Source organism: Epinephelus fuscoguttatus, linkage group LG2, assembly GCF_011397635.1.
Source record: "Epinephelus fuscoguttatus linkage group LG2, E.fuscoguttatus.final_Chr_v1".
Classification (NCBI taxonomy): Eukaryota; Metazoa; Chordata; class Actinopteri; order Perciformes; family Serranidae; genus Epinephelus; species Epinephelus fuscoguttatus.
The window spans coordinates 40,115,318-40,140,920 of NC_064753.1; the positions used below are offsets into that span (position 1 = coordinate 40,115,318).

Here is a 25,603-nt window from a genome sequence, read left to right on the forward strand (position 1 = left end):
AGACCTCAGATTGCAGACGAGCCCTATAAATGCAAAAGTTTGTCCTTGAGTACGTAAGTGATGAAGTTACACCATTGGTCAAAGTGATTCTTGGCGTGAGTGTTGGTGTTTCTCCATTGGCTGTTGCTCTCTTGAAGTCAGCGCCATACGAAATACAGTGCTGACCTAGGACTGGCGCTGACAGAGCCAAACTCCGTTCATCTGCACACACTGCGATGCCACACAGCTGGTTCAATATCAGCAAAGTTTCCCTTTATATTCATTGTCTTCTGTGGCGATCAGCAGTGATGTGGTGGTTCACTTTTACACTGTGATCTGTAGCCTATAGTTCGGCTTTAGCTTCTAACTATCTTTGTCTTTTTAACCTGTTGTTGCTGCTGAGTCAGTTTGACATCCTGGATATATCCTTCAAACACAGACTGTAGACCCCTCTGTCTGCTTCTCTCTGGAATCACTCTTTCATTTCTCCAAAAATATGATAATATTTCTTTAGAGAGTGCAGTTAGTTACAGTGTGGGCTCCATGCTATCTCCAACATCTCGATGGACAATCGCAAAAGGGCGGGGCTTAGCGAAAGGTCAGTTCCTGTTTACGGTTTCCTGGTGGACAAACAGTAGAATGGTGACACTTTAAAAGCGCGTCTTTACAAAGGATTTCTGTCCTTAAATGTCATGTCATTTATCCACTGACATACACAGCAATGCTGACTTGTCTGCAGTGAGCTAATGTTGGCCAATATATCAGCTGGGCTCAACTTCCCAATGACTTTTTCCTTACCATTTTTATGAGGTTTTCTTTCCTTTCATATTCATGCCAGTGGGCACATGCACCCATGTGTTTTACATACATCTAACATGGTTTCAATGGGCATGTAAGTGTGATATTTCTTTAGCTGCAGCTATGGTTGTTGATAGTTTCCAAAGTTCTTCCACAGCTCAGATTCACCAAGGTTGTTTGAATGTTTCTACTCTTAACACTAAAAACATGCTGGAAAAAAACTAATTCAATAACCGTCTTTGTTATATTTTAAGAAAATTGAAGTCAACGTCTACATTTCTGGATTGATTTCCCAGAGAACCATTAAACCTTAAACACTTAATGCCCTTTAAAGCAACAGCTGTTGATGATGTGCCTTCCATTTGCTGGCCTGTTTTATTGCGGGGTGGTGTACTTTTCCTATTCCACCGGCCAAACATAGACTGTGCAGCGTCATATTGATATTTCCAGAGCTGGGATGGAGTCTGAAAGGAAAAACACATTTTTCCACTCTCTAAAACAATAAAATGTAAATGCGAGGTCAGGCCAAGAGCAAGGGCCTTGTTTCAGACTCAACAGTTTACACCAGTGCTCAACATTCACACAGTACATGTGTCTCCACATACAGTAGCTTAATTAGACTATAATTCAGACATTTATAATAGCATGTGTTAGTACTGACTAAAGAGGAGTACAGGAAGGTTGTCAGTGAAACAGAAACAGGCATGTTGAGAAATTGAGACTCACAATGACCTGTAAAATACATTTAAACTAAGTGCTTAAGATTTAATTGGAAAATGGTTTGATTTCTATAATTATCACATGTAATTGTGTCGTGGTTTTATCATGTAATCAGGCCTGTTGTTACAGTCACAAGCCGGTTCCTTGAAGAACCCTCCACACCACTGACTGCTGATAACAGTGAACCATTAAACTGTTAGCTCACACTTGTTTAGTTTTATGGCTTTGACTAATGAAGCTCTCTGTCTCACTCTCACATCTGCAGGTTTTACATATCTTTATGTCAATGCTTTACGTTCAGATTTTTGAAGTGGGGTTTTATGGCTTACTTAGACAGTATATTACATACAGTAGATGTCTGTCGCCATGCCCCCAGTTTTGAGAAGCAGGCTGGAGTCCAACACGAAAGATAAGCAATCGACTGCTGTGGAGGGGTCAGCAACAATCTAAAAAAAAAAGGTCTCACCTAGACTGAGGAAGTAAAAGACACTTTAAATGAACATAAAACTCAGGTAAAATCAGGAAAGGCTCTCAGATAAAAGTGTGTTTTAAGAAGGGGCTTAAAAGAGATCACTGACTTGGCCGACCTGATTTCCTCGGGGGGACTGTTGCACAGCCTCGGGGCCCTGACAGCAAACACTCTGTCCCCTTTAGTTTTCAGCCGGGCCTCTGGAACAGACAAAAGACCTCTGTCTGAGGACCTCAAAGTACGTCCTGGCATGTACAGCACTAAGAGGTCGGAGATAAAGCTGAGAGAGAGAGACGATGAAGAGCCTTTAAAGTAATCAGTAAAATCTTATTCTAAAACATTCTGGGAGCCAGTGGAACAAGGCTGAAACTGGAGTGATGTCATCACGTCTCTTGGTTCTGGTTAAAAGCCTGGCAGCTGAATTCTGTACATTGGCAAGTCGATGAGTAGAATTTGGATTCAGGCAAGAGACTGTTGCAGTGATCCAGACATGAAGAGATGAAGGCGTGTATTTTTTAAATATTTCTAAGATGATGGAAACGTCAGATTGTGATTTCCAAGGGGAAAATTAAGCCATTTCATTGCTCTCTTCAAAGCCAGACTCCATTGAGAAAAACAATGATTTAACATTGCTGAACACAGGAGCTGCTGGTCTACCTCTGCTTTGCTCAGTTATTTTGTTTGTGCTTTTGTGTGACTTCGGCGTTTAAAGTGGTTAATTTGGATTCACCAAAGTCACACAATAACACAGACTAACTAGGTGATCAAAGCAGCAGCTCCTGTGTTCATCAAGCTTAAATTACAGTTTTTGTCAATGGAGTCTGGTTGCTTTCACATAGCTGGTGAACTGGAGCCGCTAACAGCTTTCTCATTGCAGTGGGCTGTCTGATGGAGAGGTAAAGAGGTGAAAATACTCTCAATATAGCGTACAGTTAAACTGATATTGATTTTTGTAGGTGGGGCTTTTTTTTTAGGTTTCTAAAATGCGTCTGTTGCTGATCTCTGTACATGCAGTACATCGCTTAGCTTCAGTGTTGAACTCCAGCCTGCTTCTTAAAACTGGGGGCGCGCTGACTGACATCTGCTGTATGCATTATACTGTCTATGGATAAATACCTTAAACAGCCTCACTTAAAAAAAAATGGAACTATCTCTTTAAAACAAGAAAGCTCTCATGACTGGATTTAGCCCAGCAAGAGAAGTTAGTCTAGTTAGTTAGTTTACACATGTGCATTAAAGGCAGACTGAAGTGGAAGCAGCAGTTACCACAGACAGAAGTGTTGGAAAGATCCCAGCAGCGGAGACACAGAGCTGGAGACGGGCAACAGGTTTAGAAGCAGGTGTTTCAGGATCAGCTGACGTGGCCGAGTCATCTGCTGTGTCTGGACTTTAGAAGCAGGAAGAACTGCTGCCCTAAAAAGTTGTCCAACATGCAGAACAGTCGACCCTGGATGTTGTTCGTAGAGTTAGTGTACTAATTACAGCAATTCACTCCAACAAAGAACACAAGTGTTAAAAACAGGGTGTTGTGCACACTTTGGAGTCTGCACCCTTGTCACTCCGGTCCCCACTGTGTGACCGTCTGCGATTGTCTAAAATGTCACGAGTCTGGTTGTGCTGCATTGTGTAAAACCCCCTCCTTTGACGCTTTTTTTTCTCCCTGCACTTCATGGTGTAAAACTAGCTCTGTGCCTCTTTCACCACAGCCTGTATTGTTTTGTTTTTTGGGTTTTGGTTCCTTGATGTTTATGTTCAGAAGCGAGTGTGCTGCAATCAAACATATACAAATTTGTATGTGGCGCCGCAGTCAGCTGTGTTTCAATTGTGGTTCGTTCGACTCCATTGTTTTGGCTGAATGAGAAGTCTTGAATGCCAATTTTGTCCAAATGAGAAGAGTGTATAGGAGAGTTTATAAATCAGGCTACAAATTTTGCTCGTACCTTCCTAAAAACAGACATTACAGATGAATCTGACGTCAGAAGCATCTTCCATAGGTAATGAAATGTATCAGCAACGCCGTGATGGTGTTGTTATGTTATGAGCTACACTTCCTGTCTCACCCAAAGCTGCTGTCATTGTCCTGGGAGTGGACACAGGAAGTGGAACTCTCCATGGCGACAACAGAGGAGTGGTGCTGTTAACTCCCACTGTTTCTGCTACTCTTTTCATAGAAGCCCCCCAGTTGCATTTTTAACAGCACTTCCTCACAGCAGCCTGTAACACAGCTCAGTTTAAAGTTCATTATAGTCATCACCAAGAGAAGCACATTTTAACTTGTGTGTGCGCTTTTTTCCAGCCTCTTACATTTTTTCATGAGGGTCCATTAATCCAGCGGTCATTTACGAGCTCTTGACTTAACCTTGCACTTTGTTATTGCTGAAGTAACATTGACGCTCTGACTCAAACTGTTTGGATTAACATTTGTATTCTTTTTCCGCAAAGGCTTGTAATGTTAAAATACTGAGTCAGGAAAAAGGACACACTTTAGGTGCAGAAGTTGCAGAGACTGTAGATATCAGAGCAAACAGTAGCGTGCAGTGTATTTTTTTTTTTTTTTTAAACGGTGTTGTCCTTGGAGCTCCTGCTGGACTCTGTATTAATTTCCTTCCTCTGCTTTCTCCCTCCACTCTCTCCACTCCACCTCAGGCAACAACAATAATAGGTCCTGCACGGCAAAGTTGGGCCTTTAATTTAGCACAAACACACACGGCACTTCCTCCAGTGTCGTATTTTTCGTGTCACTTGTTGGTGTTTGGCCGGTGGAATGTGGAGGGAGTTAGCGAACGGCCCGGCGCTTCATTCAGAGTGACCAGCCACAGTTATCCTCTGCTGTGTGCACAGGCGGGCCTAAGAGGCCTTCAGTCATTTTTAATTACGGTGTGGACAGTGATTCCAGCATGGACTTGTTCCAGCCTGGCTCCGGCCTCACTGACTCAGGTGTCTCGGTTACATGTTTCCTGTAACTTCAAATACCAGCAGAACGGAGGGGAGCATGTTGTGTCTATTGATTGATATTCATGAATTATACTGAAACATTTCCCCTTTTCTTGATTTCCTGCTTCATTCTTATGAGCAGCAGTTTGTTTGTTTTTGGAGCTTTGGAGCGATCCACATCATTATTCTGTCACATGTGAGACTTCACTATGACTAAAATGCCGCCATAACCTTAAAGGGACAGTTCACCCCAAATCAAGAATAATTTTATTTCCCTCTCATCTCTGTCATGGAGGAAACTGGGGAATTTACTAGTGTGGGAACGCTTTTGTTTGCAAACATATCGATGGACGCTCATTTAGTATAGCCCTATTAGTGATCATGATAGGCTCATCTGGACTTCAAAGGCAGTGTTACATACGTTATAAGGCTTAAATATGTTTGCAGCTCCAGAATCTTTTTTGGGGGGAGGGCTAAAAATGTTGTTTTTTTTTATGGTAAAAGTTGCTGGCCTCTGGTCTAAAGACAGAGGGTTTTATATGCTGCACAGACTGTAAAGCCCCAAATTTGTGATTTGAGGAAGAGGAAGAAATGCTTTATGAATCCCAGGGGGGAAATTCAGTTTTTTCACTGTGTTCTCTTATACACCCAGGCCCGAAATACACACACATACACAACCAGGAACTTCACATGCATTAAATGGAGAGAAGTCAGAGTGAGGGGGCTGCGAAAGGACAGGCGCCTCGAGCAGTTGGAGGTTCGGTGCCTTGCTTAAGGGCACCATGGCAGTGCCCAGGAGGCAAACTGGCACCTCTCTAGCTACCAGTCCACACTCCATATTTGGTGTGGATGGAGACTAAAACCGGCGACCCTCCGGTTCCCAAGCCACGTCCCTATGGACTGAGCTACTGCCATGGTCTGGGCCGTGCATTCATTCATTCATACATCTAAACCCCAGTAGCATGCAGAATGGTTTACTGGGATATAAACTACATGCTATTAAGGTCACAACCAAGTATTAGTCTAATTATAGAATAATAAGTCAACGTTTTAACAATAACTTAACCATTTAGCCGCCCCAATTAAAAAATAGAAGAAATGCCTATCAGAGTCCAACCAGCCCAAACCAGCATCTTCAAATTCCTTTATGTCCGACCAGTACTCCAAAACCCCAAAGTTACTTAATTTTACAATATGATACGAAAAAGAGAAAAGCAGCGAACATTTTGAGGGGCTGAAGTAGCAAATATTATTTTTTTTTCCTTGATGAAAAACATACAATCAACAGATTATCAAAATGTTGAGTAAATGGGCTCTAGCATACAGAATCACAGGTATGGTGCTTTAAAAGTTAGCGCTGTAACCCAAATCAAGGAAAGACAACCCTGTCCTTAATTATGTGGTTTGACATTACATTAATACAGATAACGAGTTGGATGTGTGTTGTTTTCTGAAATTTGATTTTCAGCTACACTGTGATAGGAATGGAGGGAGACATCAGGTTAGCATCTACTGTGTTTCCTGCACACTCCTGCTTCTAAACTCTGAGTACTGAGGGCACAAATTGTTGCTGAAACAGTAGAATAAACCGTCTCAAATTGTTGAACTTTATCAATAACGAGTGATGTCTCATCAGGCTGAAGCCAGGTCGGCTTTTAATATTTTCTCACTCTCACTTTCCCAGGGCTCAGATTTCAGGAAACCAACGTCCTCTTCTCTCTGTCCGTTTCTGTCTCTGTATCTCAGTCCAGTGTCTCTGTCTGTCTGTCTACCAGTCTCTGTCTCTTTCCTCACTCTTCACTGTCTCTGTGAATATTTTGGTCAGAGCTCGTGTTCCACACCCCGGCCGCCACTTCCTTCTCATTAGTACAGAGAGACTTGAGAGCCGTGTGAGTGCGTGCACAACACCGAGGTAGTAACATGTATGTCAGGCTGTAAGTACATGAGAAGAAAATAAAACAAAAACAAAACACGCCCTCATCCTGGGCTTTAATTGACAAGTTAATTTTGGGAATGATACTGTTCACATCCACTCCCTTCAGTTTGTAATGACTCATTCCTTTCCAGTGGATCATCAGAGTGGTAAATCTAGATGAACTAGATATTAAAGCTTTATAAATGCATTTATTGTCAGGTAATACAACTCTTAATTGTTTAAGGCTTGTCTTAAGAAGCAGTTTTTATTATATTATTTGTCCCAGGTGCCTCAATTTAAAAGATCCACATGCATCGGATACAAAAACAAATAAAAGAAGAATTGCAGATCAGTTGTCAGCATCACTTAAAATAAATCATCTGAAGAAGTAGAGCTTCTCTCAGACACTGTAAGCACCAATAAGCTGCCCTGAGAAAGTATTTCCTTTGTTAGCAAATCTACTGGTGCTGCAAAATACAGTCCAGATTTTGGAGCGGTGACGACAGTCCACACGTCTGAGCTTGGAGGAAGCATTTGCATGTATTAACTGCAATTTCAACAAAACCCCAAAAACCGAAATGGTAAAGACGCTGACTACAGCGTTGGCATCCTGCATGCCTCGTTTTCCACTGACCCAAATTAGCGTCAAACATGGTCATTCACCAGTGAGTTAAATACAGGGAGAAGTTACAGTGGCTGCTGTGCCATATCCTCATGTTACAGTCAATTTAACCACACAGTCAAGAAAAAAATTAATCTCTGTCAAGCGTTCACTTTGAAGCAGCCTTATTGGTATTTTCCAGTAAGTGTTTGTACACTTCACCAGAGGAAATGGTGTGAAACAGAAATGTCAGAGAAACTGTAAGTGAGGTCTCCAACTGCAGTCAGAGCCGCAGAGTAAAACTCCACAATCATCTGGGAGCTTTAACTTTGTGCTGGTTCTCCAGGTTATGTTGAGTCATGGGATGCAACCAACAATTATTTTCATTATAAATTAATGTGTTGATTATTCTTACACTTCATGGATTGGTCTATAAAATCTACGATTGGCTAATCTATCCAATTTATCCAACCAACTGTCCAAACTGAAAGATAATCAAAATACAATGATAGAAATCAAACAGATGAGCCCTGATTACATCCGAAAGTGACAGGTAGATTAATCTTTTGGCCCTTAAACACTGCCTGGTCAAGGTGGAAATTTCACGCCATTATTCCCCCTCGTGCTTCTGTATAAAAGCTAAAAAGTCGTGGAATGGGGGGTGGGGTGGGGGCTCTCGGAGGTAGTACCAGCACAGCTTTCTGTATAGACAGGACAGTCAGCAGGACAAGATTGTGGGTGACATGAGTGTTTAGTTTTTTTACGACATGTTATTTGTGCACCCACTGCAGGAGATCTTAAAAGTAGCTGTTAGCAGTTAGCAGCTAACTCGAAGAAGACTGATAGTAGAAAATGTCCGCAAATTGAGAAAACAATGAGGCCCGGGAGCTCCCCACTATCCGAGCAGAGGACGAGACCAGCTTTTGTTATCGTTTACAAAGTGCTGCAGATGCGTATGTTATATGTCACAGTGGAGGCTGTTGTGTTACATGTCACGCCTCTTTTGCTTCTGTGATGTTGGCTTGCTATCTAAAATCACACACTGGAGCGGTACGATGGCGCCGTCGTTTGGTTCTGTGTAAAAATGCAAAGGCAGCACAAAGAAGGGACTTCGTACTCATGTTAAACAATAAAAAGTAGATCACAAAAAAGAAGGGACTTTCGTGATGTAGGGATAACCTGCAGGGCTAGTTGGTGAACTCCTGCTGACGAGCTAACTGCTAACCACCTAGCCAACAGCTAACCATCAACAGTTTTGATGATTGTAGTCACATATCATGGAAAATAGCCAAACATTTACAGTTTTGGTGGCACGGTGGTGCAGTGGTTAGCATTGTGGCCTCACAGTAAGAGGGTTCCTAGTTCGAACCCCAGGGTGGGTGGGCCTCTCTTTGTGGAGTTTGCATGTTCTCCCCATGTCTGCTGGGTTTTCTCCAGGTACTCCAGCTTCCTCCCACAGTCCAAAGACATGCAGGTTAACTGGTGACTCTAAATTGTCCGTAGGTGTGAATGTGAGTGTGAATGGTTGTCTGTCTCTGTGTGTCAGCCCTGTGATAGTCTGGTGACCTGTCCTCTTGCCTCTTGCCAGTGTCAGCTGGGACAGGCTCCAGCACACCCGTGACCCCTAACAGGATGAGCATTTACGGAAAATGAATGAATGCATTTACAGTTCCTTAAATGTGCAGATTTACTTCCTCATCATCCTTCAGTACAAACAAGCTGGAGTGTTGTATCTCTTTGCTTGACAAGGTTAATGCCGCTGTCTGTGAGCTACAGTGTGGCCTCCAGGCTGAAGGTGAACTGTTCCTGTTGGGCAGTGCAGAGGCAGAGTTGTGTTACACATTGATACATTTGGGTGCAGGGAATGGTGACCTGTAATTACGTGTGGATGTGTGTGTTTGTTGGACATGTTGGTGCTTGTATGGCACGTCCGCTGCCACTCATCAATCAGCTGACCCCTTCATTCCTTCCATACTACAGCTTCTTCTTCTACACTCTAAAATAATGTCCACACTACATAGAGAGTAAATCTGAAAGTGTTATTAAGAGTGAAAACTGCATCCTGCATCTACGTCAGATTTTCAGGTAGTTTGTTAAACGTTAGTGCAGGTTAAACTTTTCGGTCCCCTCCTGCTCTCTTTATGATCACTTATATCACATTTCAATATCAAACACAAATTCTAGTTGTTGTTATTGCTATATTTTGTTGCTGTTGACTCCTGTGTTGCTCAACTGAACCGAGATCCCTCTTTAATGCTAGTGAACTCAGTTGACAACACAAACAGATAAAGATGGATGAATGACCACGTCCATATTGATGGATTTGTTGTATTGGCACTGGAAAGATTGATCACAAAGAATGTTAAAGGCAACAGAAATGTGGCTTATAATAATTATTGCTTTGTCCAAGTTTTTTGAAGTTAACAATTTAACTAGTAAGACCCACAGTTTTGGACAGGAAGTCACTGAGGTAAAGTTGCCAGATAAACCAGGTTTGTCACAACTTACAGGAAGTAACGTACAGTTCACATAATCACATACCAACGCATAATGACTTGGAGAAGATTTAGTTCTTCAGGTATTTTCATGCAAGCAGTATTTCCTAGATCAGTGGTTCCCATTTAGTCAAGCCACAGGGTCCAGAGTCTTCCTTACTCATTCGTTCAAGGTCCACATAGTTTAATGTTTTCAGTGTCATACTTGCGTTTGGCCATGTCATCAAGCTAGTTTGCTGTCTCTGTTAAGTAGCTGTCCATCAGTCACTCACTCTACAGCAGGAAACGGCACTTCAAAATGAAACCTCTGTGCTGGAAACAAACATGATACATTCACGAGTCACATGTGGTTCATTCAGAGTGGACCAGTGACCCACAGTACAAGTTCCTGTCAGATGCATGTAGGTTTCTAAGCTCCAGTCTCAGGCTACACCCGCTATATGTTGTTTTATGAAACATGACAACATATTGCTATGTTTACGCCAAGTATCCACACTACTCTGGCGTTTTGGACCCCTAAAACGGAGACATTTGAAAATGCTGCTAACCTTATTTTGGTTTAAAAACTGCGGGTTGCATTTTAGTGTAAAGGGGTGGAAATGGAGACTTTTGGAAACGGTGACGCAGACACGCACCTTTGCTTCCTGATTGAGTCTTATCAGTCAGACTTTGTCAAGCCAAAACATCACAGCTTCGTCTACATAGCTTTTGTGATTTTATCCTTCTTGTTTGGGTGCTCATTTCCCATTGCTGTGACTTCCTACAGCGATGGATGAAGCTCCCATCTGGTATCGCTCTATATATCGACGTATTCTCTTTGTAACATTTGCCAATCTGTCTTAAGCAGCCTTGACCGCCTTCTATCCACGTGTTACCGTCAGTAACAGTTCCACCTCAGTGCTGGTCTGAGCAAAGAAACTTCTGGTTGTACTTTACCCCATCGCTGTAGTATTTTCTTTATCTAAGAAACCAACCACAGAGTAGACAATCTGTATCCTCGTTACATTGGCATGCGCATGCCCAGTGTACATGAATTTACGTGTGCACTGTTTTTTCAGGTTTGTTAGTGTGAAAGGCGATTAATTCGGAAGTGGTTTGCAGAGATTAATTTAAGCTAAGGATAAAAATATGGCGTCAGTTTTACAACAGACACGTTTCAGCTTGGCAGATACTGTGCTTGTTTAATTAATCTTCTACATTTTGTTAACACATGCTACAGGTTTTAATCTGCCGCTGCTGCTGCTGCAGCTCTCGTACTTACTCTGTAACAGGAGCACGGACCCCCTGTCGATTTGTCCAGTGTCAGCTCCAATAAAGTTTATTCAAATAATGACCGCATCCTCAACAGTGTTGACAAAAAGAGATAAAGGCAGCATTACTTTGTGTAAGCAGAACGATGTCTGTGGTGTCTGTTCTGCAGGACGTTCAGTTTTATATCAGACTACAGTTTGAGCCACAACATGCAAAGTACCACTCGACAAATACTACAACAAGCTCACTACAGTTTGTGACAGATATGTGTGTCTGTCTGACTTTAAACGCCTGCTCTCAACATGTCTCCTAAGGCATTGTACATAACACTTACACCTCAGTATGTGGAAGTTCTTTACGGGCAGTGCTGCAGGCGTCGTTTTATTTTTTTGTAACACTTTCAGTATCTACAGTATATCTTCCGCATGACAACCAAAGCAAATTTTTCTTTTCTCTTTTACAGCGGCACATGCCCATCCCTTTTCTCTTTACAGTTAGTTTTATGACTGCTTGTACTGTATGTGTTTTATGTGTGAAGTGTAATTTCCTCCTCCTGTAACAGAGAGGGGGGTTGGGCCTGTTTCTGTTAAAAGCAGGGCAGTGAGTTTCTGTGTGGTATCTATACTGCATGACACAGTCTGACTCCCTGTGCCTTATCTGTATTTTATCTGTGCTGTAATGCACTGCCATAATTAGCACCTTCTTTCACACATGTGCTTCAGGTAGGAACCAATAAACTGTGAGCACGCCCTTTTGTTACAGAGTGTAACTCAGTACTTTCCAAATAAAAAAGGAATTTAGGGAACGACTGACTCAGTCAGCAATAAACTAAGAACTTTAAACCGGTTACATTTGAAAAATATAGCCTATCAAGTTGATGTCATGACTGCAAAATTACCTGCAGGGTTTTACATCATGCAGCTCCATCACAGTTTTTAAAGCACTAATTGTGTAATTTCTCTATTGTGTAATTGTGGAACTGATCAACAGTAAAATCTAACAAATTATTATTCGTCTCAAACTCAAATTGCCCATCAGATAACACATAATATAAACTAGCTTTGTTGGGGAATCTACTTTGAAATCATAGCTTTACAAGATACCAATTACTTCACACTGGAGGAAAGGAGAAATCTAACTAGGTTAACTGAAGCTTGTTAGAAAAAGATCAAATTGACAGTGTACATGGATCAGCCAAAACTTCAGAACCCTCTGACAGGTGAGGTAAATAACAGGTACAATCCAGTGTTCTACTGGGAAACCTTGGGTCCTGGCATTCATGTGGATGCCAGTTGACGTTTCACCCAACCAAATCCTTTACAGACGAAGTACACCTCCTAAAGTCACTCCCTGATGGCAGTACCCCCCAAGCAGAACAATGCTTAGTGCCAAACCTAAAAAACTGTTCAGAAATGACTCAAGTGGTGTGACAAAGAGCGTAAGGCGTCAGCGTGGCCCTTAAAGTCCCCAGATCCCAAACTGATCAACCATCCATGGGATGTACTTGTACTCCAGAGGTACCCCGATCCACGGTGAGGACTCCTTGGATCAGACTTGACTCTGACATGTCAAGGAATGGACACAAAATCTCTGAAGGGTGTCCTGTGGTGTCTGGCACTGCAGTAATAGATTCTTTACGTCCTGTGTGTTGTGAGGTGAGGTACCAGCATGTCCCACAGATGCTTGATCAGATTTGGATCTGGGGAATTTGAAGGCTTGAGCTCTTTGTGAGGTTCCTCGGGCCATTCCTGAACAGCTTTTGTGGCATGGCATGGCCCATCTTGGAGAGGGGCTGCCATCAGGGAGTGCCGTTGCCATGAGGGAGTGTACTTATGAAAAGATGTTTGGGAGGGTTGAGCATGTCAGGTGGCAGCCACATGGACGCCAGGACCCAAGTTTTTCCAGCAGAACATTGAACTATAAAAAGATGATCAACGTTATTCATTTCACCTGTCTCTGGTTTTAGTGTTTTGGGAGATTGATGTACATGCAATATGAAATTATAACAAAATCTAAAACAGAAAAGTCACATTTCAGCCAAAAAAATCCCCCCTCCCTCCCAATTATTCACAGACCAAACCATCAAAATAAAATACCCTACTATTCATGCCAAAGTTTAAGGAATGACAGCAAAAATTCTCATGGGATCTTGCGAAGCTACTTTTTTTTTTTCTTTTCTCAACCTTCAATTTTTTCCCCCTCGATGTCCCTTCCCAGACTCGGTAGATTGTTTGTAGTGCAGTACTTAACTCCACAAAAAAGGTAAAAAAAAAGAAAAAAAGAAAAAGTAATTTAACTACTTGAATCACCATGGAGGAATGTAGTTGACCTACCAATGAGCTACTACAAAATGTAGTTAATGTACTGATTCTTTTATTTGATTTATTTATTTTGAACATTTAGATGATAAGACTCATTATAATGAAATAAAAAAGAATATACTTTAGGTGAAAAAACCCCCCTATTTTACCTCGTGTATAAAACTATGAAAATACAAATTGAAAATGCTGACAACAATATCACCCTGAGGGAGCTTTTAATTTCCTCTAATCATTTCTGTACTTTGTGAAGATGCTGTCTTTGTACCTGTTTTTAAGAAACAGTCTAGTATTAGTTTAGGTTTAAGTTTACAAGTTTAGTTTTAGTAGTAGTTTAATGACATGTAGTTTACTACTCCCAACACAGTGAACTAGTACAATTATTATAGCCAAACAAGTCTTAAAACAGTAATAAAACTAGTGAATACACGACACACCCATCTTTGTGTAATTCAGCCAGCACAGCATGTCACTTCTTTCTAAGAACACACCCTTTAACTCTGCTGACCTGCAGGTGAAGGATGCATTGATTGTTTTCCTAAATAGGACAGATTTGTTGCCACTAAGTTGATTTGACTGTGTTTGTTTCTCAGTAATAATAAAAACTGTATAAAATATTGTAATGTTTGCGTGGACTTTGGTTTAAATAGTCAGCTTTACAGAAAGGGTCGGGCCACTTGTTATTATAATGAGCCTTTATTCTGAGCTCTGAGATCTGAGCTGTAGCTTGATTGCAAACTCATTTCTATAATTGATTGAAACCAAATGTGCACCAATAAGAAATTGTGATGCTGTCACATGTAGCTAATAAACAAAGCAGCTAAATTTGGCACCACGCAGCTGTCAGATTCACAAATGAACCCATGAAAAACGTGTAGACTAGATGTGAGAGTTCACAGTCCGGCGCTAACTCACACACCTCAGTGTAACGCAAACAAATTCCAAGTGGCTGAAGGTACAATGAAGAGCCACCCCAATGATGAGCCCTGAATACACAAGCTTAGCCCTGATGACAGTGACACACACAGCATTTCAGAAGGATGACTTCACATCGTAGAAAGCTGACCAAACTTGATCCTTCGCTCCTCTGCAACAATGGCAGCCATTGAAGAGTCTGACTCATATGGTTGGACCTCTCCTTGGTTTCCTGTCAGAGGGAACCTCCGAACAGAGAGTGTTCAGATTGCATAAAACTGCAAAGAGGTCAGTTTCCTCCCACTTATTCTTCAAAATAATGGCAAATATGCAGGTGTTTGCTGGTTAAAAAAATAGAGCTCCACTCAGATGGTTGGATGTAATACAGTTTGAAAATCTGTCCATTGCAGCATTTGAAAAAAAGGGACACTTTTTGTTTTCCATAATTGAGTAAGACACACCATTGTTTCCATTATTTTGTGGCATGGTGATGCAGTGGTTAGCTCAAACCCAGGGTGGGTGGTTTGAACCCCTGGGGTGGGAGAGCCCTTCTGTGCAGAGTTTGCATGTTCTCCCTGTGTCAGCGTGGGTTTTCTGCGGGTACTCCAGCTTCCTCCCACAGTCCAAAGACATGCAGGTTAATTGGTGACTCTAAATTTTCCGTAGGTGTGAATGTGAGTGTGAATGGTTGTCTGTCTCTATGTGTCAGCCCTGTGATAGTCTGGTGACCTGTCCAGGGTGTACTCTGCCTCTCGCCCAGTGTCAGCTGGGATAGGCTCCAGCCACAATCGCTGCAATTGAATAAGACACACCATTGTTTCCGCATTTCGCTCATGCTGCAGGTTGTTGTAAAACGCGGATCCAAGCACAGATAAATTCCAACATCACTCTTAACTTTGAACTCAGATAACATCTGACATGAATTTAACTCAAGAACACATGTGTTGTTTGTTTTATGTATTTAGAATTTGCCTTGTGTGAACTCCAGCTTTGCTGCTTGTTGATAGCTAAGATTGGGTCCATCCCGCTCTGCCATGTCTCAGGGAAAGGGAAAAATCCCCTCGCGCAGATTCCAGGTCAGATTACTTGACTGCGATTCCTAATCTCTGGGCTTTCAGGTGACGCAACCAGATCTGTTTCTGGTTCAGTTGTTTGAGGAGAACAGAGATGAAGAAGAGGCCGCTGCAGGTTTCCTCCAGCTGTTCCCCCTGGGTCTGTTTTGTCACTTCCTGCGGGGCACATGCCTCGGGCTCATCTACAACAAACCTGTTTTTATTTAGTTACCATGTTAGACACATATGCACAGCACACAGGTGAAATGACGTCATGCCTCAAACATGTTCTCTTCTTCTTTGCTCTCTGAGAGGCTTTGTGGCCGTACTTTGAATAGTTCATGGCTGCACAATGTGAGTGATGCCATCAGTGCAGGGTGTGAATGTGCATTTGTGCCACGTGTGTGTGTGTGTGTGTGTGTGTGTGTGTGGAAACGGACTACTTTGTTTTAAAAGTGCAACAGCTGTGATTAGGTTTGAATAATTTTAGTGTCACAGATGGCCTTGAACATGCCATTTTTTTTCTCTTGTGCTAATTTAGAATACTGAAGAATGAATAGTTCATATGTTACCTAAAAAGATATTTCCCCTTGGACACAAGAGTAGCATCCACAAAGATATTTTTCATGCGTAGGACAACAGCTGAACTCACGGGGGTGGTTTCAGTTCCGGGACAACAGTTGTGATAACTGCATGATACCGGCCCTGACACGGGCATGTGAGTAGGTTTCGATAGAGTAGAAAAAACATGGTGAAGGATATTGCTCACCTTGATGACATGCTGTAGGTTTAACCGTAACAAAATGATGAGGTGATGATCATAATTTTATCAGGCCCCACCTCTCATTTGTTCACGTGCTTCCCTGTCGATCACTGATCATCATAACTGACAGACATTTAGACTATGTGAGCTGCTTCGCCTATTTTTCACATAATTATATCTGTGAACAGCAGTTTTTTCCCCAACTTTGTTTATTGGATTTTCGAGTAGAACAACATTTACAGGATCATTGCACCCATAAATTGTTTGGCAAGAATGTAAAAATACAACATTAACAGCAACAATACAATGTGTATATATAAACTATATATGTACAAGATAAAGAAAAAATTGGCGTGACAGCACAAAAAACAAACCCAAACAGGAGTTTACAGGTCAGTCAGATCAAAAAGAGTCCTTAGCCCACTTGGCAGCCAAACTTACAAACACCAGAACTCTTGCATAGATATTAGAAGATGTATTAATCTGGAACAGCAGGGAAATGGAGTCGCTTTACATCGGAGAAGGAAGGGTATCAGTGTCACAGAGAATTTGTTTATAGATCCTTACTTTCTCCCATTTTAGAGTTTCAAGTAGCTCTGTTTCGTCTCTCTTCCGTCTCTCTTCTGTCATTGCAGTCTATGTGTCTACCTCACCACCATGGACCATCTATGGCTCCAGACAGAGTAATCTCCAAATGTTACCACAGTCAAAGCATTAGCATTCATACTTAAAGGAGACCTTTTATGTTCTCCCTTATTTTCTGTCATAATGGAATGGTGATGAGGTAAACACATCTGAAAATAATCCCTGTGAGCAAAAATCTTGTTCTGAATTCATTATTTACAACAATTTTTCCCACTGTTGAGACGCTAACATCAGTTTGTGACGGATTTTTTTATGTGGTCATCTTCTCCAGGCACACTACTGCAAATGTTTACATTGTGTAGCCTGCACTGCTACATGTAGCTACATGCTAACGTCAGGGAAACATGTAATCTTGTTTGCCGATGTTGTTTGTTTTCCCTCTGATTTTGGATCATATTCGTGCTAGAGTATTTCTGGTAGTAAAGCTTTTGATTTCAAATCATTTATTTGGGATTTTTTACAGTAGGAAGTGCCACTATACTCTGTAACCGCCACTCCCCCTGATGCAGGTTCACTGCTACATGTAGCTACATGCTAAAGTCAGGGAAACATGTAATCTTGGTTGCTGATGTTGTTGATTTCTCCCTGATTTCGGATCATATTCCTGCTGGAACATGTCTGGTTGTGAAGCTTTTGACTTAAAAGCATTTATGGGGATTTTTCATAGTAGAACATGCCGCTAACATTATACTGTAACTGTCATTCCCCTGGCTGCAAGTACACTGCTACATGTAGCTACATGTAGCTACATGCTAATATCAGGTAAACGTGTAATTTCAGATGCAGAGATACGAAAGACCCAGGGAACACTGACCAATCGGAGCAGACTGGGCTTTTCCAGGACAGGGTCTGACAGAGACAGGCTCTAAAATGGAGTATTTCAGACCAAGAGTGAGTACAGGTGTTCCAGCATTGACAGTACGAGGAAAATAATATGTTGTTTGAACATTAAAGCATGTAAACATGTTCTAGTAGAAACCCAAAATACAATCATGAATCTGAAAATGAGCCCAGTGAGCCCCTTTTAACTTATGATACCTTTCCTGAATATGATGAAGTAAACACCGGTTATCTAACCAGCTCATTGTAGCCACTGCCTTTTATTCCTTCCCTGTAATAGCACCCCTTTTAAATCTGATCCGCCAAATATTTATCAGCAAGGATTAAATTGAAACCAGTAAGACTGGTCTGTTTTTCTCTTGTTAGCAGACCTGTGCAGTATATTTTATTTCTCTCCCAGGTAATCTGTATTTAGGTTACAGCGCTTTTGTCAACACCAGAATTAGGGAGGCTTTTAGAGTTCTGAACGCTCAGTTTCATCCCATTTCTACCTTTCAGAAAAGACTGTAATTTGTGCAGAATTATTATGCAATGTCTGATGGAGCAACATTACAATTAGTGTGGTTCAAATGTAATTTATTTTTCAAAATTTACTTGTTTTTTCAATCGATTCATTCATCATTGATCATTGATGCATCTGACAGTTGATTAAGGAAATGGCTTAAAATATACATCCATCAACTTTGACATCACATCGTCTCCTCCCCCAGTGTGAGCAGGATTTCCCTCCTGTCACCTTGATCCATTCGGGTTAACGCAGTTGTCTGTGAATCTATCAAAAGCAAGGTAACAATAGAGATGGTTGTTTTTAGGGATGTGATTGTGTTTGATAAGTTCTGGTGGTGTTTTACTGGAGGAGACGTTCGTTAGTTGGCTGTTCTTGTGTGATGGTAAACAGAGAAGCAGCCTGCGCGGCCCTGTGCTGTCCAGCACTGCCACAACCCTAAATCCCCCCTCCCTATCCTTTAAGCAGCGAGCTGACCATCTGTTCCAGGCGCCCGGCCCTAACTCTGCGCTCAAAACACACACACACACACACACACACACACACACAAGCACAAACCCTACAAACACACATGCATTCATCACAGCCAGTTAATACCTGTCATTGGCTGTGTGTGTGTGTGTGTGTGTGTGTGTGTGTGTGTGTGTGTGTGGATTCAGTCTAATGCAGTTTGATCGAATGCTTTGAGGTTAATAAAGGTGATGTGTGTGTGTGTGTGTTTTTGTCTCATATGGGTGTGTGTCTGTGTTTGGAAAGAGGAGAGGCCCTGTGTGCATGTGTTTGTGCGCCTCATGGTCATATTAGAGTTGCTGAGGCGACACATGGCATGAGAGGTTGGATACGGGGCGACAGGAAATGACCAGGGGTGCCTGAGCCCTTTGTACTCCACTCTGCACACCAACTATACGTGTCCCTGTTCCATTTCCTGTTTTCACTTTCTCTCTGCTGTGGTCATGCAGTTTGAAAGTAGATGAGGAGTGTGATCTGGTTTCTTCATCATGCATTCTGGTATTAAAGATAAATTTAAATGATAATGGTCCCTGCAAAGACAAAGGTTTGTTACAGCCACGACTGGATATTTCAAAAAAGAATGTAAAAGGCAGAAGGCAGGTAAAACTAGGTAAAACATTTGCTGGTTTCAGCTTTTCAAATTTGGACGTTGGATACTTTTCAATTGTAACAATGGTATGTTGATCTTTTTCTAAAGATACTCAGTAGGAAAAATCTATTTTAGAAAAGGCAGAGATCAGAGGTGTGGACTTGCCTCACGTGACTTGGACTCGCGTCACAAATTTGACGACTTAAGAATCGACTTAACAGAATCAAAGAAGACTTGCAACTCTTCTTGGACTTGAACATCAACGACTCAGGACTCCACTGGGACTTGAGCATTTTGACTTGAAAATACTTGATACAGGCACGGTGGCACAATTGCTAGCATTGTCACCTCACAGCAAGAGTGTTCCTGGTTTGAACCTGGGGTAGGAGGTTCGAACCCCAGGGTGGGGGAGCCCTTCTGTGTGGAGTTTACATGTTCTCCTCGTGTCAGTGTGGGTTTTCTCTGGGTACTCCGGCTTCCTCCCACAGTCCAAAGACAGGTCAGGTTAGGCTAGGTAAATCGCTGAAATTACAATTGGCTGTAGGTGTGAATGTGAGCACTACTTTTTTCGTTTAGTAAAACTGGTTTTAATAAACTTAAAGACTCATTTTTTGTAACCACTTATCCTATTGGGGGTCCCAGCTGACATTGGGCAAGAGGCGGGGTTTTTGGACTTTGTTAGGAAGCCAGAGAACCTGTAGAAAACGCACGCTGACACAGGAGAACATACAAATTCTGCACAGAAGGGTGCCACCACCCTGAGATTCGAACCTCCCACCCTTGGTTCACAACACTGTGCGTATTTTATTACTGTGTTAGGACATGGGACTTGATTCAAGACTTGTCAACCTTGCCTTTGGACATTAGTGCAAAGACTTGAGACTTACTTGTGACTTGCATAACAATGACTTGGTCCCACCTTTGGCAGAGGTATTAATTTATGCATAACTTTTAGCTCACATCATTCCTTGATTAATAGGACCAACCTAAGTAAAACAGTACATCGCCATTCTTTTCTCTACCAGCATTAAAAAGCCACAACTGATAGCAACAAGTTGAAGCCCATTCCTCTGCTTTGAAAATCTGACTCTAAAGTAGAAGCTGACGAGATGAGTTTAAGAGAAAGTGAGTAAAACATAAAGACAAATTACAGAACGTCACGTAACTCCTGGAATGCATTGAACATCTCAGACTGATGATACACATGACTGTAATGCCAGCTAGGTATAAGAAGGAATCCATCGGCTGTTGCAGCTTCATCTGCGGTCGACAGACTGCTTTTAGTGCCCTTTATATTTCTGTCTCATCAGCATTCAAAGCATCACATGTGACATAAATCATTATCCTCTAAAAGCAACATGAGGCGTCTTGAACTGATAGACAGAGACTGCACAATGTTCTATACAGTATACAGTCACGACTCTCAGCTGCTGTGCTCCGCTGTGGGTTTCTAAGAGACATCACATGGATAAATGTTTGGTCTAAAAGCTTTTTAATTGGTATGTATTGAACATGGAGCTTGTATGCCCCCCCCCAACCCCAAACGTCCATCCCATGCTGAGCTGAATATATTGGTTATCATTGTTTTTAGAGGTGATGATGGCCAATAGGAACATTGTCCGACCCTATCTGCTGTATGAGAACTCCTGTTGGATTGACCTTTCAAAAACTTTAGGTTCATTGATTCAGTGAGATGTAGTTTGCCAAATGTTTGTACAGACGTACTGTCGGAGCCCTGATGATAGTGAAGTTTTTGTCAGCAGCTCAGTCACTCGTCTCTTTCTCTCTCTCTCTCTGTCTCTCCGTGGCCTCTTCTCACCCCATGATGTCCCTCTGCTGTGTATTAAAGAGGGAACTTGTGAATGGCGTGATTGTGTCTTCAGTAGAGAGGATGGCAGCTGCTGGTTTCGGCGTTGGCGAGAGCTTATGTGTGTGCCTGGGTGTGTGTGTGTGTGTGTGTGTGTGTGTGTTAATGGTAATCCTGTAGATCCCGATGACTTATCCTTTATGAGTATGCATGTCGGGGCTCCAGCAAAAATAATTTGGCCCCTTTAGTAGATTATATAATAGCACATGAAGCCTTTGTGTCATAATCTGTGAAAATGTCGTAATCTGGTCGACTGCGGAGGGTCGTGGTCGGATTTTAGATTAATTCAACAGTTGGTAGGAGTCTGGTTCTCTCACAGATGTACAGCATTATTTCTTTTGTTTGATGTTTAATCTATAGTTTTTGGATGGTTGGTATTTTCTGTTCAGGTATTGATCAGTCTTTTGTCTTCTGCTTCACAGTGGTAATGTCTTGAATCGGTGGCCTCTCCAGCCCAGTAAAGGACGTGCCAGTACCGGGCTGCTGCTAATGGGAACTCCTGCTCCGCCATGAGTGCTCGTGATGGCGTTGGTGGCATGGGCACCCTGGGCCGGCGGCAGCGCTTTGAGAACTCAGAGTTCACCGTGCGCATCTACCCAGGCGCTCTGGCCGAGGGCACCATCTACTGCCCAATCAGTGCCCGCAAGTCCACCACAGCCGCTGAGGCCATCGAACGTGTCATTGATCGCCTACAGCTGGACCGCACCAAGTGTTATGTTCTGGCTGAGGTGAAGGAGTTCGGTGGGGAAGAATGGATTCTGAATCCTACCGACTGTCCCGTGCAGAGGATGATGCTCTGGCCCCGTGTGGCACTAGAGCACCGCCCACTGTCTGGCGGCGAGGATTACCGCTTCCTCCTGAGGCAGAAGAACTTGGATGGTTCTATTCATTATGGCGGCAGCCTCCAGATGTGGCTGCAGGTCACAGAGGAGCGCAGGCGCATGGTGGAACGTGGACTGCTGCCACAGCCTGATTCTCAGGGTGACCACGCAGATCTATGCCGCCTGCCGGAGCTCAACGAGCGCTCGCTGCTGGACAACCTGCGCTCGCGTTTCCGCCAGGAAAAGATCTACACGTATGTTGGAAGCATCCTCATCGTCATTAACCCCTTCAAGTTCCTGCCCATCTACAACCCCAAGTATGTGAAGATGTATGATAATCATACACTGGGAGATCTGGAGCCACATATTTATGCCGTGGCGGATGTGGCGTACCACGCCATGCTGCAGAGGGAGAGAAATCAGTGTATTGTTATATCTGGGGAGAGCGGATCTGGGAAGACGCAAAGCACAAACTTTCTCATCCATCATCTGACTGCTCTCAGCCAGAAGGGTTTCGCCAGCGGAGTGGAGCAGATAATCTTGGGGGCCGGGCCGGTGCTAGAGGTAAGCAATGACACGTTGAGCATTTCTAATTTTATTTGTTGTTTGTGAATGTGCTGCTGATAATGAAACTTGTGACAAAAGACTTGACCCTGAGGTGACTTGAGACTTGAGTGCTGTGAGACTTTGTGGGTTTGCTTCCAAAAGATGAGACGTGACTTGAAAGCAAAAGGTTCTGACTCTGTTAAATCCTGGAACAATTAAAAGTAGGTCTTTATAGCTATACAGCTTGAAACATGAAAGACTAACACTTCATGTAGGAGTTGTGTCTTGATTTAGATTTGTCCTAAAGGACACCTGAGGTTGCTCAAGGTCCTCTTGGATCCATTTTTCATTGAAGGTATACTGTGCAGGATTGTCTGTTACTGTTTGTAAGCCACTCTCCAGTAAAAGTAAAAGTCAACCCCAGATTTGATCTCTGGTTGCATTCCCAATACTGTAGATAAGCAAATGTACAGGGTATGATAACCGTTAATTTTCATACCACGGTATACGGTTTCACTGTATACCGCTGCAACCCTACTCTTATTATATAAAAGCTGTTGGCTCCAGATCTCATCCCTCCAGATCCTGTGTCAGATGTCTGTTGAGGCTTTGAGTTTCGAGTTGGCTGATGCACGGAGTTGTTGAATTGAAACTTCTCTGAACTGACCTGAGACTTAACTTGACTAATAATGCTGCCTGGTTCATATTGTTTGTTAATTGAATTACTCCCTAAGAAGAGCTTCTGTAGATTTCCAGGTTATACTATTCTGTGTGAGCTGATGTTTGCTTGTATGAATGGATCAGTTCCTGCCACCACACTCAGCACTGACTCGCTGTGAATGTCAGTTTCTGTGCGGCTTTTAACATTAGTTACACAACACTGCTTAGCCACAACTGTCTCTATGTTTGGCTCCGAGTTGTGTCTGCCCCCATACAGAGGTTTACTGCACTTTCAGTCCAGCTGCGTGGGGATTATGTAGCACACACAGACCATCTCTGTATCAGTGAGCAGCCAGTGGCCTGTCAGTGGTTACAGTTGTTTCTTGTTTTTGTGATTACGACCGTTTTCCCCCCCCCCAGCACAGTGGAAAGATTGTCTCAAGGTGGACCCTGTAGAGGCCCAGCCAAAGGTTGTGAAGGAAACTGGTTGTTTTCATATCACTCAAGACATTCCTCTCATATTCGTTTTCCTCTTGTGGGACCTGCCACTTTAATGCACACCAGTCAAGAGTCTTTGACAAGTTCACAACCGCACATTGTTTTCTCATTTGTCTTCGACATCAACTGAATTCCTGATGGTTACATAACACCCTTCAACTGTATGCACAATGCTGCCAGTCAGGAAGGCAAATAGTGGTTGCTTATTGTCAAGAGCGTTGTTGTGTTTTGTAAGGGGGTTGTATCGCTCACTGTCACGGCACCTGACCACCTGCTGTTTGCACTTGATGTACAAAGAACAGGGCAGTGCTCTGCTCACAGAAATGCATACATGTCTTCTGGTATTTCTTCATCTGGGTATAGTCAGCCATGACTGTAGCAGCCAAATGATAAAGTATCTTGACTTTATGGCCTCTCTACCAGAGGTGATGTCCAATTAATTTATTTCAGTTCCCCCCCATGTGATAAAATAAAGACTCTGCCGGTGTTCTTATCATCAATGTCAAGTTGAAACTGGTGTCTTAGAAGCCAAGTTCAAAGTTAACCAGCAGGTTGCAATAAGTAGATCTACAGTGTGTTTTTATTGCCTTCGGTTTAGCAAACACAGTTCTCAGGAATGCCATTCATCGGTGTGTCTCCGGGGTTAATGTGTAAGCATATTGGGTTAATCCCCAACGCAGCAACACGAGTGAGTAGTTTTGAGTGCAGAGGAGCAGCCTTTAATTGTTTGCACAGTAAGATTGCGTATCTGCCCCTGGTGATTGATGCCAAGAGAGCTGCGGTGCTACTGCAGAGAGATAGAGGAGGGGAGGGGAGGAACGGCAGCCAACATTACCTCATAGGAATACTTCATCTTCATTTCCTTGTAACTTTTCATTCAAGAAAGGAGAGAGGCAGCACAGGAGCCATATTTAATACATTCTGTGGACATATTTATATTGTCGACAAGATTTTGAGAAGACAGTAAAAAGTACTGTAAGGTAACTGGGGTTAACGTTCTCAGATCTTACTGTCAAGAGCTTTGCATTTAACCTTGACCTCTGACATGCACCACTGGTTTCAGGAGCTGTGCCTCCAATGGCTTACAGGGGAATTCCACAGATTTTACACATGAAAGTCTGTTTAAAATCATAGAAAGCACAACTGCATATGTGGAGGGAAAAAAGTAGTGTCAAGTCTTTTGTGGCTCCAGAGGGACCTGGAATGTGACAGACTGCCTCAAGGGATGTCATTCGAGTCAGTAGCTCTTTTTACACAGAGATTGTGCTATAGGGCCAGTACGAAGTCCCTTCTTCATGCCATCTTTGCATTTTTACACAGAACCAAACGGCCACAGCACTATGTATAATTAAGACTGAATCCTGTCATTGTGGAATCAAAAGAGGCGTGACATGTAACACACCTGTATCGGCCTCTAGTGTGACATGTAGCATATGTGTCAGCAGCACTTTATAAAAGATAACAATGGCCTAACATGGCAATAACAGTCATTTACCATCTCTTTTATATGGCGGCTGATCTCGTCCTCTGCTATGAGGGTAAATCACACCCAGACCTCATTGTTTTCCCAATTTGCGGACATTTTTGACAACTGTTGTTCTTCTTTGAGTTAGCCCCTACTGCTACTAGCAACTTTTAAAATGACCCAGGGTGGGGTTGCACGCGTAACACGTCACATGCATGATCCCAGCCTGCTGGCTCTACCAGTTATACAGACATTTTTTCGGCGCTGTTACTACCCAGCTCAGAGGCGATACAACTCTGCCCCCCCCATTCTGCAATCATACCTTATATACAGAACAGCAAGGCGACATAACGGTGCAGCATTTCGGCCTTGAACAGGCAGTGTAAAAGGGGCTCATGTCAGTTGGTCCTAAAGACTTCAAGTCTGAAAATTCTGGGGTGTGGAGTC

The 25,603-nt window shown here is 42.7% G+C and overlaps 1 protein-coding gene across 7 annotated transcripts in view; it reads left to right on the plus strand.

The window, feature by feature from the left end:
- myo9aa (myosin IXAa) overlaps nucleotides 1-25,603 on the plus strand; it is a 163,459-nt gene that overhangs the window by 14,906 nt on the left and 122,950 nt on the right. For 6 of the 7 annotated variants that reach the window (XM_049597481.1, XM_049597489.1, XM_049597471.1 and 3 more), the window contains exon 2: nucleotides 21,589-22,551. In XM_049597481.1, the coding sequence (XP_049453438.1) occupies nucleotides 21,676-22,551 (876 nt within the window). In that variant the 5' untranslated portion in view covers nucleotides 21,589-21,675. Of the gene's footprint in view, nucleotides 1-17,635; nucleotides 17,747-21,588; nucleotides 22,552-25,603 lie in introns of all 7 variants that reach the window. The other variant, XM_049597461.1, reaches the window with a different exon arrangement.